This window comes from Kwoniella mangroviensis (assembly GCF_000507465.2).
Source record: "Kwoniella mangroviensis CBS 8507 chromosome 1 map unlocalized Ctg02, whole genome shotgun sequence".
In the NCBI taxonomy this organism is placed as follows: domain Eukaryota; kingdom Fungi; phylum Basidiomycota; class Tremellomycetes; order Tremellales; family Cryptococcaceae; genus Kwoniella; species Kwoniella mangrovensis.
The window spans coordinates 1,317,676-1,332,843 of NW_027062534.1; the positions used below are offsets into that span (position 1 = coordinate 1,317,676).

At 44.6% G+C, this 15,168-nt stretch overlaps 7 protein-coding genes across 7 annotated transcripts; 4 read left to right on the plus strand and 3 right to left on the minus strand.

The window, feature by feature from the left end:
- Nucleotides 1-533: 533 nt before the first annotated feature.
- Nucleotides 534-2,791, plus strand: I203_105594 (uncharacterized protein; the record flags this gene model as incomplete). The annotated part of the gene is made up of 4 exons (XM_019144749.1): nt 534-804; nt 868-1,196; nt 1,264-1,340; nt 1,408-2,791. 4 exons carry the CDS (start codon nt 534-536, stop codon nt 2,789-2,791), a joined length of 2,061 nt encoding a protein of 686 aa, XP_019006084.1.
- Nucleotides 2,792-3,398: 607 nt separating this feature from the next.
- Nucleotides 3,399-4,891, plus strand: I203_105595 (uncharacterized protein; the record flags this gene model as incomplete). The annotated part of the gene is made up of 5 exons (XM_019144750.1): nt 3,399-3,596; nt 3,690-4,094; nt 4,233-4,472; nt 4,610-4,738; nt 4,832-4,891. The coding sequence occupies 5 exons, from the start codon at nt 3,399-3,401 to the stop codon at nt 4,889-4,891; spliced, it is 1,032 nt and encodes a 343-aa protein (XP_019006085.1).
- A 602-nt stretch (nt 4,892-5,493) lies between these two features.
- I203_105596 (uncharacterized protein) lies at nt 5,494-8,464 on the minus strand (the record flags this gene model as incomplete). The annotated part of the gene is made up of 11 exons (XM_019144751.1): nt 5,494-5,811; nt 5,883-5,930; nt 5,986-6,755; nt 6,813-6,883; nt 6,937-7,038; nt 7,101-7,236; nt 7,295-7,412; nt 7,472-7,560; nt 7,702-8,063; nt 8,127-8,232; nt 8,320-8,464. The coding sequence occupies 11 exons, from the start codon at nt 8,462-8,464 to the stop codon at nt 5,494-5,496; spliced, it is 2,265 nt and encodes a 754-aa protein (XP_019006086.1).
- A 384-nt stretch (nt 8,465-8,848) lies between these two features.
- On the plus strand, nt 8,849-10,753 carry I203_105597 (uncharacterized protein; the record flags this gene model as incomplete). The annotated part of the gene is made up of 7 exons (XM_019144752.1): nt 8,849-8,862; nt 8,927-9,730; nt 9,834-9,936; nt 10,042-10,223; nt 10,284-10,347; nt 10,440-10,600; nt 10,675-10,753. 7 exons carry the CDS (start codon nt 8,849-8,851, stop codon nt 10,751-10,753), a joined length of 1,407 nt encoding a protein of 468 aa, XP_019006087.1.
- Nucleotides 10,754-11,002: 249 nt separating this feature from the next.
- Nucleotides 11,003-11,728, minus strand: I203_105598 (uncharacterized protein; the record flags this gene model as incomplete). The annotated part of the gene is made up of 1 exon (XM_019144753.1): nt 11,003-11,728. One exon carries the CDS (start codon nt 11,726-11,728, stop codon nt 11,003-11,005), a length of 726 nt encoding a protein of 241 aa, XP_019006088.1.
- A 1,354-nt stretch (nt 11,729-13,082) lies between these two features.
- On the plus strand, nt 13,083-13,581 carry I203_105599 (uncharacterized protein; the record flags this gene model as incomplete). Its single annotated transcript, XM_019144754.1, has 2 exons — nt 13,083-13,208; nt 13,420-13,581. The coding sequence occupies 2 exons, from the start codon at nt 13,083-13,085 to the stop codon at nt 13,579-13,581; spliced, it is 288 nt and encodes a 95-aa protein (XP_019006089.1).
- A 355-nt stretch (nt 13,582-13,936) lies between these two features.
- Nucleotides 13,937-15,020, minus strand: I203_105600 (uncharacterized protein; the record flags this gene model as incomplete). The annotated part of the gene is made up of 5 exons (XM_019144755.2): nt 13,937-14,014; nt 14,150-14,305; nt 14,392-14,513; nt 14,599-14,776; nt 14,910-15,020. The coding sequence occupies 5 exons, from the start codon at nt 15,018-15,020 to the stop codon at nt 13,937-13,939; spliced, it is 645 nt and encodes a 214-aa protein (XP_019006090.2).
- Between the last annotated feature and the right edge of the window lie 148 nt (nt 15,021-15,168).

Sequence of the window (15,168 nt, forward strand, 5' to 3'; positions counted from 1 at the left end):
ACACAAAACAAAGCACGGGGGGGGTCAATCCATAAACAACATTCTACCATCCTACCATCCTCCAACACTCTCGGATCTCCTCGCACAACCCTAGTCTCAAGACGTTGTGAGACCAGGCTTGTCATCTCTTCTTTTTAATCATTCTTTTATCTATCATACCATACCACACAACCATTCGCATCGCCTCTACTTGGCTGCCAACAAAACTGGAGCCAAAGCGTGACCATAACACTCATTTCGACACTCCTTTATCTCTTCATATCTTTCACTTCACTCTCGGATCGGATCGATACGGCTTCTCTTTCGATATAAAACAACACCCTCACTCACTCCTTTGCGACAACCCTCTACTTCAAACTTGACCATAAACAACAACCAACGATCAACGACCTCAACAACCTCTTACTGTCTTTATAAATAATTCCATCCCATCACAACCCTCCTTCTTCTCTGTCTTTAAGTAGATCAAGAGAAAACAAACAAATCATACCTTCATATATATTTCTTTCGTTTGCAATACAGCAAAAAGCAAAATGATCAAACCTTCAAGACGACCCAACAGGTCAACGAAGAAAACACTCCTTTCACTCTTACTCGCCTCCTCCATAGCTTCCACCTCCGCGTCGAGCAACCTTCAACCGAAAGAACGACAAGTGAGGCATCGTGAATTGTCCAACCGTAGACATGTGTTGGGTGAAAGGGATGATGCAGCTGTGCCCGGTGGATTCAAGATCGTTGGAGATTCGGGTGTCTCGGCGCAGATGATGTTCTTAGGTACGGAGAAGACAGTGTATATCCTTGATAGTCAGTCAACTCTTTATATCCCTGCCGTGTCTACCATACTGACGATTGTCCTCCCCACTATAGAGGCCGAGAACAACTCTATGCAAGTGACCAACTCGGACGGTCTCACACATCCAGCATGGGGAACGACCTATGATCTCACTTCCAACTCTGCCACCGCCATGTCAGTCTCGTCGAATACCTTCTGCGCAGCTGGTCTCCCAGTTGCCAACGGTTCATGGGTAGTGTTCGGTGGTAACCAACCTGTGACATACGAAGGTGTCGCTACGAAAGATGCAAATGGTGCCAACCCTTACCTCAACACTGATGGTGGTGCAGCCATCAGGTTGTTGACCCCTTGTGACGATGGTAACTGCGCCTGGCAAGAAGGTGGTGACGCTTTGACCATGTCTGTGAGTATATCGATATAATCATTCGACCAACACATATACCAAATACTGACGGCTGACTCTCAAATAGGGCAAGCGTTGGTACCCTTCAGTGGAGCTACTTGGTGATGGTTCGCTCATCGTACTTGGTGGTGATAACAATGGAGGGTGAGTAGATTGCACATGTCAGGGTGTGCCCGAGTAGGCTCGTGCTGACTGGGATCATCAACCGCAGTTACGTGTCAACTTTCGTTCAAAACAACCCTACATATGAATACTGGCCTAAGAAGTCTTCAGGTGGTATTCACATGGATTTCCTCAACTACACCGTCCCCGTCAATCTCTTCCCCCTCACCTACCTCTTACCAGGCGGTAAACTCTTCCTACAAGCTGCTTACAAGACCATCTTGTACGACATGGATACCCTAACTGAGACTCCTCTTCCCGATATGCCTTACGCCGTACGAGTCTACCCCGCTTCCGCTGCTACTGCCATGCTTCCCTTGACCCCTGCCAACGACTACACCGTATCTCTCCTCTTCTGCGGTGGTTCCAGTGCGCCTTTCAACAAATCATCTGACGGTGGGGCTGCCTTCAACGTTACTGCCATCCCAGCCGATGATACCTGTGTACGGATCTCTCCTGAAGATGCCAACCCTCAATATGTAGATGATGATAGCATGCCCGAAGGACGAAGTATGGGTAATTTTATTTGGTTACCTGATGGGACCCTTTGGATGGGTAATGGTGTCAACATGGGTACTGCTGGGTACGGAGACGAGAAGTATTCTATCGGTCAATCATATGGTCAAGCTCCCCTTTATCAACCTGCCATCTATAACCCATCTGCCCCATCCGGTAAGAGATGGTCAAGGGATGGACTTGGTGAATCGGTTCAAGAGCGAATGTACCACTCCAGTGCGATCTTACTCCCCGATTCATCCATTTTGATCTCCGGCTCCAACCCTAACAAAGATGTCACGTTCGAACAATGGAGTACATCGTATGAAGTAGAGCAATGGTACCCATTGTGGTACAATGAAGAACGACCCGTCGCATCTGGATTCCCAACTTCACTTTCGTACGGTGGTGATTCATGGGATTTGACCTACACTCCCAAAAGCGCCTCATCCGACCCATCAAACGCCAAGGTTGTCGTCATCCGTACTGGTTTCTCCACCCACGCTATCAACTTCGGTCAAAGATACTTGGAATTGGAAACTTCTTATACTCAAAATACCGACAGCGGTGAAGTCACTTTACACGTTTCTCAAATGCCACCAAATTCGAACATCTTCCAACCTGGTCCAGCTATGATCTTCCTCACCGTTGATGGAGTTGCCTCGCAAGGTAAAATGATCATGATCGGGTCAGGTCAAATTGAAACTCAACCTGTATCGGCTGCTACGGTTTTACCTGAATCTTCGACCACTTCATCCGAAACCAAGAGTGGAAATTCCACTGCGGACTCAAGTGATTCTTCCAACTCTACTGCTTCGTCAAGTCAACAGAATACAGCTGCCAAATCTGCTGCTTCACTTTCAGCTGGTCTGAAATTGTCTACTACCATCTTCGGTGGTATTGTAGCTTTGGTGGGACTCGCTTTAACTGTTTTATAGTCAGTCACTTGGCTATTCGACATAAATGGACTTTCTCGTTTTCTTTTTTTCCTTTTTGATCATCGGACTTACATATCCCAATTCTTTGAGACTCTGTTGTGTATATATAATAATCCATACCCCTTTGTCATAGACATATTCACGAAAAACCAAAACCAAAAGCTACCCTTCATCTTTCTAACCTGTAGATACGATTTTGAATGACCGAGATAGGCAGACGAGGAATGAGGGAACGGGAACGACCCCAGTATATCATTAATATTGCATTTTACTCTACGCACAGTACCATATATAGCATTGTCCATCATGCAGAGGATATGCTTTTTACTTTGTTGGCAGACTGAAATCGACCATCGACCATCATCGGTCATATCCGGTTTTGTTGTTGTTGTCATTTTGAGGATCGTTCGATGGATGTAGGAGCTAGGTGGGATAAATATAGAACTTCGATATGGTAATACCTATCTTCTGTTCATCCATATGTAACCTGACTCCTCAATCATCACCTGTGTATAATATAGTGAGTGATCCCATCCCGCTCAAGAGTTATTCTTACTGCCTGCTGACTGGCGTCATTCCATCCCCTTCCTGATCAGCCCTGGAAATAATGACTTGGATCGCTCTCACAAGAGCACCTTGGACGATCTATCGGTCATCAAGATGTATAACAGCCACACGACTGTCTGCGTATGCGTCCAAAAGATGCAACAGTACCAGTGTAGCAAGTAACACAATATCTAATCTTGTGAGGTCGACCGTACATAAAATAGCTCTTACGGGTTTCGGAGAAGGTACGAATGACTTGGTGAGTCAGTCGTACTTCATCTCGCTAACCCAGAACTTTTGATGTTTAGAGCTCACAACATTTACCATGTCCTATGTCATTGGATGATCATAGTACGATAGAGCCAGACCATCTTATCCTTCCGACGCATTAAACAAAATCCACCAAGCCATCTCTACCTCTTCTTCTGCAAGTGATGGATGGCGAATTATCGAACCTGGTTCTGGAACAGGTATATTCACCCGACTACTCTTATCTCCTCCCACTACACAATATCCAACTTTCCCTATTGATACGTTGGTATCGATCGAACCCTCAGAAGGGATGAGGAAAACATGGCAGAACGGATTAGAGACTAAAGTGCCCAAACAAGTCTTAGAGGATAAGACGGTAAATGTGGTAGAAGGTGCTTTTGATGATCTTTCGAATGTACAGCAATATGGGATGAGAAAGGGAGGGGTGGATGGAGTAATTATCGCTCAGGCTTGGCATTGGTGTGATGATCATGAAAAGGCTTTGGTGAGTTCTGCATTTGCCGGTCCTAGGTTCCAGCTTCGGGCAGAAACATTCTGATCAGTTGCGACTAAAGGTATTATTGATTGACTTCAAGACCTGCAAGTTTTTGTGCTAATATCATACACGTCACACGTGTTACAGCGCGAAATAGCATCCTACCTTCGTCCCTCGGCACCTTTGATACTCATATGGAATCTTGAATCGCCCATTCCCAAATGGCAGGGTGAAGTGAGAAAATCATACGAGAAGTACGATCTGGGTTCACCGCAGTATTACAAAGGATGGTGGAGAAAGATGTTCGATACGCAAGCTTATAAGGAATTATTCGAGGAGAAGGAAGAGTGGAGTACTAAGTGGATGAAAGGGATAACAGAGGATGAGGTGAGTCCTATATGGAATCGGCTACGGATCAATTAAACTTTTAAAAAGGATCTTATCCGACTTGACTTGACAAATGTAAATCGATTTTTGACGGTGTTGACATTACTCTTTCTTCCTGATTGTTTTTTTTTTTTCAGTTAATCGATAGATTATTCTCCAAATCATACCTCACATCCGCACATCTATCTCCTACCGATCGAGAAAATTTAGAAAATCATTTAAGAAAGATTATGAGAAATGCCAAACATGAATGGGTCGATGAAGAAGTAAGCCACTTTCTTTCTGTCGCTTTCTTTTCACTCTTCCTTTGCTACGTGTGAGACCCAAGCTGATATTGTGGATTGAATTGTGTCACGTAGAAAGGTATATTTCAGTATTACTATAATACGGATATCGTGATACTGCGACGCAAAGCATGAGAAGATCAAGATGAGTCGATCTGTTAAGCGTGGATATCTCACCCTCTGCGGTTTAATTTGGCACAGATAGATGGATTGGTGCCCAAACGGATCAAAGTGTCAATCGCGAAATATTATTTTATGTTATAATGCATATATATGTTCTTTGTAATAATCTATACACAAAAGGATGATGTGAAATTCACACACATCCAAATCAATCCAGAACGTCGAGAAAAATGCTAAATATCTCACTAAATAAATAAAATTATCCCTCCAAACTGAGACCTCTCAATTAAGAAGGGAAAGGATGACCAAGAAGGATAGTAAAAATAAGATTGTATTGAGAAACGCATTCACCTCTTCAACCTACAGACACCTCTTCCTCCGTCTCTCTCGCTCCGCAAGTGTAGTCGACTCTCTCTAATTCTAGATATATATTCATTTATACAATTTACCGTATCTGCATGTGTATCTCTATTCGTATTCGTTGATTTGTGATATTTTGATGTTTTCTCTCCCTGAATGTACGTATCTTCTCCGTGACCATCTTCTCCTTATATTCTTTCACCGGTCAACTTCCTAAAGCTTGAGCGTTTTCGTGTCATTGGCAATGTTCGCAATTACTCTTTCTTCTCTCCCGCCGATACAGCAGCAGCAGCAGCAGCAGTAGTACCACCTTCCTTACTCTCACCAGCTACACCATCCTTTCTCCCCAACCCACCACTAATCGATCCAAATCCTCTTCCTCCTCTGCCACCTCTAAACCCGCTGGGACCACCTCGTCCACCTCTACCTCTGAATCCACTGTCGGGGAAAGATCGAGTGGGCGGATTGGAAACTTCGACTTGAATAACCTTATCTCTAATCTTAGCACCTTCAGCTACTTTCAAGGCAGCATTCATGTCCTCCTCATTTGAGAAATCAACGTATCCGAAACCCTACAGTTTATCATGCTCTATCAGCTTTCACATAACCTGTGAACCACAAGCTTAAGTGCAGACAAGCTTACCTTTTGTTTATTCGTCATTCTATCGGATATAATTTTCACTACAGCAATCTACAATTGTGCATTAGCCATGAATATCAGACCTATTGAACATTGACCAACTCACCTTATCAGCTTGATCTTTAAACAAACCCTTAATCTCCTCTTCTGTGGTAGCTTCGGGTAATCCCTTGAGGTACAAAGAGTTCGCTTTCTTCGTTCTGACTTCACCAGACCCTTCTCGACTATGAGCAGGTTTGGCTCCTTCTTTAGACTCGGTTGAGGTGTTTCCAGCTTCGCTCGATGCACCATTGGTCGAAGCACCATTGGTTGCTGGTGCTGTCTTCTTTGTCTCATCTTTACTAGTCTTGTCGGAGGTAGCGGTAGGTTTGGCGCTGGTTCCAGGAGTTGGCGGCTTAGCCGGTGCAGAAGCAGGTGGTTTCGATGTTGAAGTAGTGGATCCTGGCTTGACAGCTTCCACAATCTTGTCCTTCGCCGCGCCAGCAACTGCTAATGCTTGACCGGCGATATTACCACCTCGTCCACGTGGTTGAGTAGGGGTTTTCACGGGGATAGATCCATTCGCACTGGAGGTTGCGTTAGCAGGTGCTACGGGCGCGGGGGAAGCTGTCGTAGTGGAAGGGGGTATGGGTCTGGCCGAGTTCGTTCTATTGATGCCATTCTTGAACGAGTTAGGACCGGTCGGTGGACCGCCAGAAATTTGACCAGCTTTACTGGCAGTGGCACCCCCTGGACCGATCGGTGCTCGAGTAGGTGCGATAGTTTTAGGAGCTTCAGGAGCATCGGGACGTCGAGCGACTGGAGCGGCAGTGGACACAGGGATAGGAGCGGATGGCAGGCTTGGACCTTGTCCACTTCTGTGAGCGAAATTGAGACCTGAGTCCGCAAAGTTAGAGCATAGCCAAAAAATACCCGATGAATAATATCACTCACCAGCTGTCTTCGTCTCGGCTGAAACTCTACAATCAGCAATGGACAGTACCATATGTCCGCATGAGGCATCGCTATACCAATTGTCAACTAAGCATCGACTAGTCCGAAAGCTTCATCGACTCACGAGAGAATCCAATTCCATGTGTTTGTCCAAGTCTGATCCGATTCTATGGGCATCCTAGTCACAGCAGCGGTAATCTTCCTCAACAGAGCCTGTTGTTGTTCGCTAAGGTTCAGGCAGGTCAGCACGACATGCAAAAGGTGGTGGTGGGCTTATGATCAGCTCACCTCATACTACTATCCACTTTATCTCGTACAGCATCGTAGACTTCGGTGAAATGTCTAGAAGCGGTGAGAAGTTTCTGGGTGTATTGCTCGTAATGTTCATGAATAGAGTACTCGTTGAATGAAACGGGATATCGGACTGAGAGGTGTACAATTATCAGCATCGTAGATTTACACAGAGGTGTCGGACCACTCACAATGTAGACCGCCTGAGATAGTAAGATCGGCTTTCAGAGCGTTAGCGATCAACGATATGAGGCCATTACGAATGGGTGCTGAAGAGATGAAGAGACGAGTCTCAGAAGCGTCGTAAACCTTTTAGACCAAAGATCAGATACAATCGATCTCTCTCGTGAGCCAAACCATGCACTCACTCGTTGAGCAGTATCTATCAACTCTCCCATCTGTAAAGCACTCGACCACATGGTACCTGATCCGCCAGCGATAGTTGCGAATCCCTCACCTAATTGATGATGAAAGGTCAGCACGGTCCAATATTACCACTGACCATCAAGCAGACATACCATTATCAACTGCGCAGAAGCAAATCATTTAGTCAGCTGCTTTGCCTTGAGCAATGGGGTGGATCTGTAAGATGACTTACACATTTTATGAGGAGTGACTGCACCACCTAATCCGAACAATCTCAACTTCACTCCACCTACGTCCACAACTCTCGAGGTAGCTTCGTCAATGATGAACAGATTGTTCACTTCGTATTCACCCGTTCTAAACTTTTCTAACACCCTTACATCTTCGATCAATCCCCAGACTGTGAACACAGGTACAGGGAAGTTGATGGCACCTGAGAGTAAATGGGGGAACTGCGAAAGAGGGAAATGTACTGATGAATTGTTCAGTTGTTCGATCAAAGATTGTCTGTCCAAGCCTAATTCTTCTGATAACAGTTGATTTCTTGTACCGAGTGGTATTAATGGTGAATATGTGATGAGATGTCGTAAGATCCTACACTCAGATATATCGTCAGCTGACAATCCCTCTTCCTTCTTTGAGTAGGAATATGCCCACTTGTCACCCATACGAGGTACACTATCTGCATTCATGAATCCGAAATCACCAGTGTGGATGACAGCTGTAGCTTCATGTTCTCTTATGAGTCTGTTCAACTCGTGGTCTGTGCGTGTCCATCATCGAAAGATGAGGGAAGGAAAACGAGTTTATCAGCTATGTAGCTAGAGAGCGGATCCGAAAGCTGACTTACAGTCACCACGGATATCAGCCACGCACAAGATCCTTCCTGTCTTTCCTGCCAGTACTACTCTGGGTGGTATGGAGGAGGACGGAGTGGTCTTTTCCGTCGAGGAATGGGGGATGTCACCGTTGGTCCTTGCAGGTTGAGCTGTCATTGTGCGATCGTATTTGAGATGTAGCTGAATTCGAGAATATGAAAATCTGAAAAAAGGTAATGTCGCCTTCTTCTGGACGACGTGCGAGAGTGATAGGAATGAGAAGATACAAAAGCAGGAGACGGGGATTGGGTTTATGCGATGGGTAGGGAGAGGAAGAGTGAAAAGAGAAGAGATCAAGTGAGCAGTGAACACTGAACGGTGAACATGCATGCATCATACTTTGCTATACATGGTGGCAACTGGATGGTTACGTAACGCACACGAAAAACATACCTCCGTATATCACAGAAAACAGTTGAAACTGCTTCAACCTGTTCTCTTCTTCTCCTCTTCCCACTTGTCACTGTAAGTATTGCATACGACGGGGTTGAGCTCACCAATATGTCATTCGGAAAGTAAGCTGTAATCATAAATTCAATCGAGAGATACTCAGCTTATACATCTTGTTGACATTTTCAGCTTCAAGTTCGGAGCGTCCTCCTTGACTCAACCTGCCGCTCCTTCTTTATCAGTCACGAACCCTACACCGGGCTCTACCCCTGCTACAGCAGCTGCACCATTCTCCTTCGGTAACAGTAGCGCCTCAAAACCTGCCACTGCAACAGCTCCTACTTCAGGAGGAGGGCTTTTCGGTAATTTAGGTGGACAACAGCAACAACAACAACAACAACAACAGCCAGGTCAAGGTAGTACTTCCCTCTTCGGGGCGAAACCCGCTACTACAACTGGAGGAGGACTGTTTGGATCGACTACAAACGCACCTCAACAAACAGGCGGTACGGGCTTATTCGGTTCTACTTCTACTCAACCTCAACAGCCTGCTACTTCAGGTGGATTATTCGGATCGACCAATCAAGCACAACAGCAACAGCAAAATGCTACTGACACCGGAGGAGGTCTATTTGGCTCAACGACTGGAGGTAGTGGACTGTTTGGATCTACCAACCAACAACAGCAACAGCCTCAACAAAGCAGTCTATTCGGTTCAACTGTTCAATCCAAACCTCAACAAAACAGTTTATTCGGTTCCACCAATCAAGCTCAACCTCAACAAACCTCATCTTCGTCGATATTCGGTCAAGCTGGTCAACCTCAATCGTCCTCTTTATTCGGCCAGACCGCTCCTATTAACAACAGTAACGCGCAAAACCAGCAATTACAAACCTCCACATCGAACAGTCAGAGTAATAATGGAGGGATAAGTAAGACCACCAAGTTCTCGGAATTACCTGAAGGTGTGCAAAAATATATCGAACAGATGGAGTAAGTTTCAATCATCTGTGTCGTGCTTGGCCTTCTGTCGTCGGAATGAAAAGGACTGTGAAGTTTATAGGAAATCGCGAGCTGACAGTGAAATGGTTCGTAGTAATGTCATCAAAAGTCAGAAAGCGCAAGGATCAGGAATGAACATTGAAGGGTTAGGAAGAGCGATTTGGCAGACTAGTCTAGATGTGAAGGCTGCCAATGAGGTGAGTCATCAATCGATCGCGAAAGCAATATCCATATGAGATATCGATCAATAAACCCGCAATTTCATTTGCAAAATACGTACTGATTTCATGGAATGAGATCAGGAATACTCTGCCATCTCACATACACTTAAATCCATTTCCACCTCTCTTACCCAACTTCGAGAGAGGATGATCAGCGAAGGACGAGATGTGGAACGAGTCAAGGAGATATGGGATGTATATAGATCTGCTGAGGGACGGATGGGTCAGGTCAGATTGGGCGCATATAGGGAATTCCCACAGGAGTGAGTGATAGCTCCCGTCGGCCGAGTAGATGATTGCTTATATCTCTCCAACTTGACTAGGTTCTTCGCTAAGATTGCGGATCAGATGGAAGAACGTGTAACAAGGTACAAAAAGACTATATCTGTGAGTTATCTATCATATAAATCACCTAATTTGAATCTTTGATTCTTCGACGAGGCGATGAGAAAATACTAATGTTGTTGTTGGTACCATAGCAACTGAACCGAGCTATCATCTCTTTGTCTTCCGAGGCGCATACACCCTCCCCTCAAGCTATAGCTCAGACGATACAGAATCATCAACAGGCAATGTTGACTTTAGCTGCGCAGTTGGACGGCCTGCAATTGAGGATGAACGGTTTGAGATCTGCTTTTGCGTGAGCTGCTCGACCAGATATAAGCGCGAGAGTATACTGATCATCTCTTTGTTTGTATTTCTTGCTGGTTATAGTGAAGAATGGAGGGAGAAGACTGGAAGTGTCAGGGATCCATTCGAAATTGCTCGAGAAGAGAAGGCTGTGAAAGCCTAATGCAAGACGCTCTGCGTATGATGGAACTCGCATCATAATTCCGTAGCATGTGACACGACGGGTAACGATAATTTGACTGCTCAATAGCATTTGGACTCTCTCCCAACTGCTTTACCATAATATATATATATATATATATATATACAACTAATTCACAACGGGTTCACAAATAATCATGCAAACATGTACAACTAGATTTACTGTACGACTACCAACTAATCTGATATTTACTTATATTCTGACTGAGAGTTAAAGCTTTCTTAAGGGACTTGGACTATTATTAACTGTGGAAAACGATACCTTCCTAGTATGTCTCGTAGGTTGTGAATGGGATCTAGTCGAGTGACATTCCTCACAGCCATCTACTCCTACTCCAGTACTACCCCTCCTTCGTCTAGGTGGAGAAGGTTGGTTGTAACCGTATCCTACAGTAGGTGATGGAGGGTAAATTTCACTGTGTGCAAGACCACTCGCAATGGTAGGTGTCATCCTCTGATGATTCCCCCATGAAGCTGGTATCCACCCCGCCTGACTTCCATTGGAACCTACCACAGGTGTAGGTCCAATAGCTCCAACAGAGGACGGATCAGGTGCGTGAGACATATGATTTCTACCCACCGATCCATTCCATCCATCATCTTCCCTTCCAATCGTCATGCCGCTGCCTGCGAAGGACGGAGCAATGACTGATCTTCCTACCATTGACCTTCCCCCTCCAGCTATCACTGACCCTCCTACTTGATTTTGCATAGCCATCACGCTCTCCGAAGCTGGAATGTAGGTCTCGCCTGAATAAGGTGCCCAGGGGTTCCTTAGACCGTTAGGTAAGACCGAACCGGGCATGTGAGGTTTGGGAGGTAGGATGTCGATCACTCGAGCTGGACCTGTTGATGGCATTGGGGACCATCCACGATGGTATGACACTGGTGGGAGAGAGTGAGGGTGGATAGGTGTGGGTGTAACGTCGATAGGCATTGTTATAATGTCTCAAAAAAGGTGAGGTGGCAATTGAGAGTAAATGGGAATTGGTTGATTATTATTGTTATTGTGATGATAATTGGTTATATGTTGACTATCAAAGTCTATCTTATCTATGCAGGTCAACCTGATTGAAATGGATAAGATATGATGATATGATTCGATGCGATACCAACCCAGTTGGTTTATCTATGTGTTGATTGGAAAAGAAACGAAAACGATTCGGATTAGATCGTTAGAGAAAGCAAGTCAACCTTCATACTGTAACGCTTCAACAACCACCCATTATATTTGCATTTGCGTCAGACGTAAACCGTTATGATAAGTTTAGAAAACCATAACAACCTTTCATCTTCTATCCTATCCTATCAAAAGATCTTTTCCAATGTCCCATGGGGTAAGTGGATTATACGACTTATATCCATTGTGAGTATATGGTTGATGAGATCATTGGCTCTTCCCTGGTTGGAATGGAGATCCGGGTAAAAGGTAAAACTCTATAAAAACTGACAAGCACTCTTTTATGAGTTCGATTGATCATAGAGTCTATCTCCAACCATTAGGATAGAAGAATGATATCACTCTTAACTGGGCACTTGAGCCTAATCATTTTGGAAAGTTGAGGCGTATATCAAAGGATGATCATCAGAGCGATGGAGAAATTCTTCAAAGGTACTTGTGATATGACGTTAGTGGTTCTTGAAAGGATAGTTGATAAAAAAGGATTTTCTGACCTGTTGATGATACTCGTCCATCCCACGTATGACCTCAGTCGGAAAGATGGTTCTAGACCTGAAGCGACCTCAGAGCATGTACAGTAGGTCCCGCGGCACTACTGTACCAAGCGATGAGGTTGAGATGACATAGTCGTAGGATGATTCGTCTTGAGGTTATACTGTATACGATGTACTGTGATACGAAGCGTGTCAAGGTGCATATACTGATATGTCGCTCTCTAGCTTATTAGTAGATGCTACTGATATCATTATGATTCATTTCATTGATAAGTGACAACTGCAGTCGCTGCAACTGCGGTATTTGTTTCTCTCGAACAGATTCAGTCAAGGTGCTGTAATGACGTGACGGCGATCGCCGAAATGGCCCACCGCCTGCCTGCCTACACGTAACACGTCACACCACCTGCAAGCAAAAGACATCGCCTGCTATATCTCAGCATACATGGAACAGTACTGCTATACGAGAATAGTTTCCCCGCCCAAATCGTTGCTTGTTCCGGTTTCTGGAATATACACAGTTGAAAGACCAAGATAAAAAAAAAAACTACAGCGACGACTACAACGACAACGAGGACATACAGTGCTATTACCCATACTTTCAATATCAGCTCAATATGTCAAAAGGAACTCAATTCTTGACTTTCGCTATACCATCCATCATCCTCTACTTCTTGGCTTTACTTCATATACTTCCTGTACCATTGCTGAGTCAGGAGATAGCTGATCAGATCTTACCTGTTGTGAGTTCTCCTATTGCTTACCGTCTTCTAGCTGGAGTGCTGATGGACTTATTGTAATTCTACCTTTGTCTCTGGATGGACCTTCTTGCATCATATATGCGATTCATATAATCACTCGTGATAATCTCCTTACCCATTTCACTTACACCACATGCCAATCCGGCCATTCACGCTCGACATTATGGACATTTCTTCGAAATACGACGAACAGCTTCCCTTTTGGTTACTCGTCACATTCGGTTCATACTCCCTCTCATCCCTTGGATTAGGTCTAGTACGATTCCACGATACTCCCGAAGCGTACGAGAGTTTATTGAGAGAGATAAGTCAGGCCAAAGATGAATTGAGAGATCATGGAGTATCGGTTGATTAGTAGTGCGAAACGTAGAGGGAAGGTGGTCTTGGTTTATTGATTTTTCAAAAGTCCATAATATGCAATGTTATATTTACATTATATCGTATCCCATCCGAGTTGATTGAGATTGACCACGTGAGTGAAGTGTTTTGCTTATTGATCGATCACAGGTCTACTTGTACATGTCAATTCTACAGAGATAGGGTGTATACTACGTTACGTTGATTGCAAGAATAGAAAATCAGAACAGTATCATGTACAAGAATGGAACAATCACTTAAATCTCATATAACCGAAACGTATCGAAAGAAAGACTCGTACAAGCGAGATGGGAAGCACAAAAGGGGAATAGGATGGATAGTCCGACACAATCCTAGCCAAGGAGCTCTTGCATCTCGCGACGCATACGTTGGATCTCTTCTTCCGACTCTTCCTCATCTTCTTTGTTTTCCTGTAGGATCATTTACCAAACGTCAGCAAACACACAAGCCATAACGATTACAGAAATGAAGGACGGATGCTCGTTTATGCGATGGACACTAGTATGGGAATATTATTTCTGGGAGGTAGCGCAGGTATCACTCACAGGCAAGGCATCTCCAACTTTACCAGCTTGACCCAATTTACCATCTGTCAATTCAAATAAGACCTTGTCTACTTCCGCATCTGCTTCTTCCTCTAGCTCTTCGTCGTCGTTGACCGAATCGAGAGTTTCTTCCATCATTTCTTCCATTATACCGCTCTATTATGCGATCGAGCAACACCAGTGTCAGTCTTCATTGCTTCATATAGCCAAATCAAAATGGTTTGAGACCAGTTCGATCTCACCTTCATCATCTCCATGCTCATCTCTCTCATCGTAGCGCTCAACTGAGGTAATTTGACCAGAGCATTGGTAGTTTTCATAATTTCTGTTGATTTCTGGAACGCCCCTGTCACTTTTACCATTGCTACGATGATTATCCATCGGAAAATCAGCCACAGTCAACCATCACATCAGACATCTGTACACTTGTGAGTATCCGAGTCACTCACACAACTGATGTTGTAATTGCATTCCAACCGATCTCACTCTCGCTTTACTACTCTCCAACCTATCTCTCTGTTTATTCGCTCTTACTATCTCCTTTGCCAACAATTTAGCAGATTTCACATCATTCTTCTTTGCCAGTTGTTTGAGTTCTATTCGAGATTTCGATGTTGCCACTTCGAGCTATCCGAAATACAGACAATATCAGGTCAGCTGCAATCAGCGCTCTCTGATTGTCATGAGCATGAGAAAGGAAGGAGCACAGATTTTGATAAAGATACGGACGGAAGTGTTTGGACATGACTGATGAACCTACATTACGTATCTCTCTATCCAGCTGTCTCTCCTGCTGTCTCAGCTTTGCTTGCCATCCTCTGACTTTCTCTTCTGGCGTTGGGCCGTATATCCATCTGTTGATGGATTTCATGTTGAAAGGATGTTGAGGATCGATATGAGGTGATAAGGGTCTTGAAGGTGTTATCTCGGTACAGGACGGCGCTGTGATGGGAAGCTGGAAAGGGCTGCCCTGGAAGGCAGATAGGACGTTGATGCTATTGTGCGATAAGTATCTGTCA